The 3,338-nt window shown below is 37.3% G+C and overlaps 1 protein-coding gene across 6 annotated transcripts in view; it reads right to left on the bottom strand.

The window, feature by feature from the left end:
- Positions 1-3,338, bottom strand: part of LOC106870742 (arf-GAP with Rho-GAP domain, ANK repeat and PH domain-containing protein 1) — a 303,403-nt gene that overhangs the window by 159,959 nt on the left and 140,106 nt on the right. The window contains exon 1 of one of the 6 annotated variants that reach the window (XM_014916931.2): positions 201-1,542. The exons of 4 other annotated variants lie outside the window; for them this stretch is intronic. In XM_014916931.2, coding sequence (XP_014772417.1) covers positions 201-279 — 79 coding nt within the window. In that variant the 5' untranslated portion in view covers positions 280-1,542. Of the gene's footprint in view, positions 1-200; positions 1,543-3,338 lie in introns of those variants that run through there. One more of the 6 variants, XM_014916932.2, reaches the window with a different exon arrangement.

Genomic DNA, 3,338 nt, shown 5'->3' on the forward strand with positions numbered 1-3,338 from the left:
ATAGATAGATAGATAGATAGATAGATAGATAGATAGATAGATAGATAGATAGGTAAACTGATAGATTGATATGAAAACTGATAGATTGATAGATAAATTGACGGACGGACAGACAGACAGACAGACAGATGGATATACATACTTTAAATGTGATACACTCACATATAAAAACACAATGCACACATAAAACGATACCATACCTGAGACAGAATATGTACTTCCTGAACTGCTTCGCAAAGTGTTTATACTATTAGTCGAACAAGGCCGTCGCTTTGACATATTAAATGGTGGAGGTTTTCAAGTTTACTCCAATAAATCCAAGCCATAAGCTTCAAGAAAGTTGGTCGTGTACGTCCAAGTAAATTTATCCCACATTTAGCGACTAACAAACTTCTCCGATTTAATCATTGTTGACAGCAAGAAGTAATATAAATCACAGATTGTATCGTGTTGTATGTAAGATGAGGATGACAGGGGAAATGTCAACCTGTTGCTTTGGTAAGTTTGAGAGAATGAATGGGGGGAGGGGTATGTGTGAGTGAGTGTGTATGTTTGAGGATGTGAGTGTGTATGTATAAGAGGATATGTGTGAGTGAGAAGAGAGACTACCGAAGTACGAGTGTCAGGAATATATAAAAGTTGTGTTTTTTAATGAAAAGTCAGTTCTAACTAAACTGACCTTTAATCAAAGAGACTCCGACCATGACCATCCCGTTCTTGTTTTAAGTATAATCATAGTGTACTCCTGATTACGTAGTCAAAGTATCCGTTTTGTTTTTTAAAACAGTTAGGAAGCTATAGATATATTGCTGTTATTTCTACCAGGGCAAGCTAACATGCAGAGGTCGGATTTATTTAATGAAGTGTGAGTTTCGTGACTAGGTAATAATGTAAAGTGTCTGAATATACGTCTGGTTAAGTATTCATGTGTCCCTGATAGGGGGAGAAAGAAAAGAAAAAAATTAGTAGAACTGTGCATGGAAACGGACAATGATAGTTCAGTGCCTGTTTATATGTGTGCGTGTGTATAGGACTGGAGATTGTTTATTTGTGTATCAGCCGTGTGTCTATTTGTGTATGTGAGTGAGTGAGTGTATAGTGGCAGTATGAATGTGTGTTTCTGGGTCTAAAATGTATCTTCTTGAATGTGTGTGTGTGTGTATTATGACTGCGCAAGCGGATGTCTCTGAATTTTATGTGTCTGTATTATAAGCGTGTTAGTATTTTATGAGTGCATCCGAATGCAGATGTTTGAATGTATATAAAATTTGTGTGCGTGTAGGTGCGCATATGAGCATGACAGTCATGTGTACATGAATAGTCAGTGGAATGAGCGTGCTTTTATATATTGGGGGAGTCAACAGTGTGTGTGCGTGTGCTTTATGTTATCAATAGATCTTAAAGTATATTAAACTATATTAGTGTGGACATAATCGGAAGCTATGTGTTTGTGTGTGAATTAGAGCGAAGTGTATAGAAACGTGTTTTTTTTTTAGTGTATTGCATGAATTACAAGAGGGCAAAGTGTATGAGTGTTGTTAAATAATTTTCAGAATATGCGTGTGTGTGTGTGTGTGTGAAATATAAATCAATGCATCAAAATATATAAAATATGTGAAAGTTTATGCAAGTACACATACGTGTGTATGTAAAGTATATATATATGTAATGTATATATATATATTTACATAGTATACAAAATGAGGGTGTATATATATATATATGTGTGTGTGTGTGTGTGTGTGTGTGTGTGTGTGTAATTTTGTATGTATGTACGTGTTGTGTGTGAATATGTGTTTATGTGTACGTTCTCTCTCTCCCTCTCTCTCGCTCTCTCAGACGCAGGGCAAAGTCCCGAGACGTAAAACTCTTAAATCAACTTATCGAACTCTCTCCTCCCACAGATTACTTGTTGTCTACAGAGACCATCATCTGTTTCCACTGACTCAGAAGTTTACCCAACATTGCCCGTGTATGTGTTCAGCATCAACAAGAAAGAAGGCCCTATGGTGAGGCTGATGTGTCGGCGCTAAATCCCATCTATTCGTCTGTCGTTAAGCAACACTAATCTGAGAAATGTGTTTGTTGAAGATGGTTGGGGAAGGGAGCGAAAAGATAAGGTGATCTACGCACACCGTGTGGCGGTGGCTGTGGCGGTGATGCCTGTGTGCGTGTGTGTGTGTAAAACGGAGGAGTTAGAAGTTGTTTCCAATTTTCGAAGTGAAAGAAGCCAAAGCTAGGCAGCCAGAAGAAAAATAAATTGTAATTAATCAACCTACTTGTAGCACTTGGCCGAACTTACTCCCCCGCCACGTACGATGGGGTTGAATTCCAAAATAAAAATCAACAGAGTAGCTAGTGTCTATGTAAGAGAAGAGAAAAATCACACTGTGGTTAACGCCGGTACAGGACAGTACCGGGACTGAATGAAACGTCAAGGCTAACCAAACAGGGCTTGTATCATGATAAAGGAGAGAGTTAGATGAACAGCTAAATTACAAGTAGGTGGGAGGGCCTTACTAGATATCATTAGTGAAGCCGTAAGACGAATGGTATGAGTGTAAAAAGCTTGTGAAAGAATAGACTGCGTAAAAAGAAATGAGGTGGGGGGAGAGAAACAGCGCGAAAATAAATATATGTTAGAAACAGAAAATACTCAATAAAGAGAGATAAACAAGAAGAAATAATTTCAAAAAGGAGAATATAAGAGATTCTGCAAATATAACAAAAAGTGATTGAGAAAACCAGGCGGTGGCGTGTAGAAGGGAGAAAGTTAAGTTTGTAAAAGAGAGTTTAAAAGAAAAGTAAAATGTGTGTGAGAGAATGTATAAGCACAGAGAACATTGAGAAATTGAGGGACAAATATACTTGATAAAACTTATTTATATAACACAGCCTTAAACAAAACCTGCGCTTGACTTTGAATGACAAGATAAAGTATGTAATATCAAATATATAGCTTCAAAGAAAATCACGAGTAATGACTACAGTTTGAGGCGTCTACAACGATATGAATCAGTTTCCACAGACACACCAACACACGCCATGTGTCATGTGTTTGTGATCAAATGCGCTTTTTCGTTTCTTGTAGTTATACCGTATTCCAAAAAAAAAGAAAACCGTCCTATGAAAATCAGCCTAGCAAGTGGGTGTTTCAGGTGCTGCAATGACCCATAAAATGAAATGCAGACATCCTTCTTACACTTCCTTATGTTTAAAAAAAAAATGTAATAAAAATACGATGTAGCATGTTGATGAATAAATGATGTAGAACTATCCGACATATTCTCAACAAGTTTGCTTCCCAACCACGGTTCCGAGTAAAGTTCCACTGCAAG

Source organism: Octopus bimaculoides, chromosome 5, assembly GCF_001194135.2.
Source record: "Octopus bimaculoides isolate UCB-OBI-ISO-001 chromosome 5, ASM119413v2, whole genome shotgun sequence".
NCBI lineage: Eukaryota > Metazoa > Mollusca > Cephalopoda > Octopoda > Octopodidae > Octopus > Octopus bimaculoides.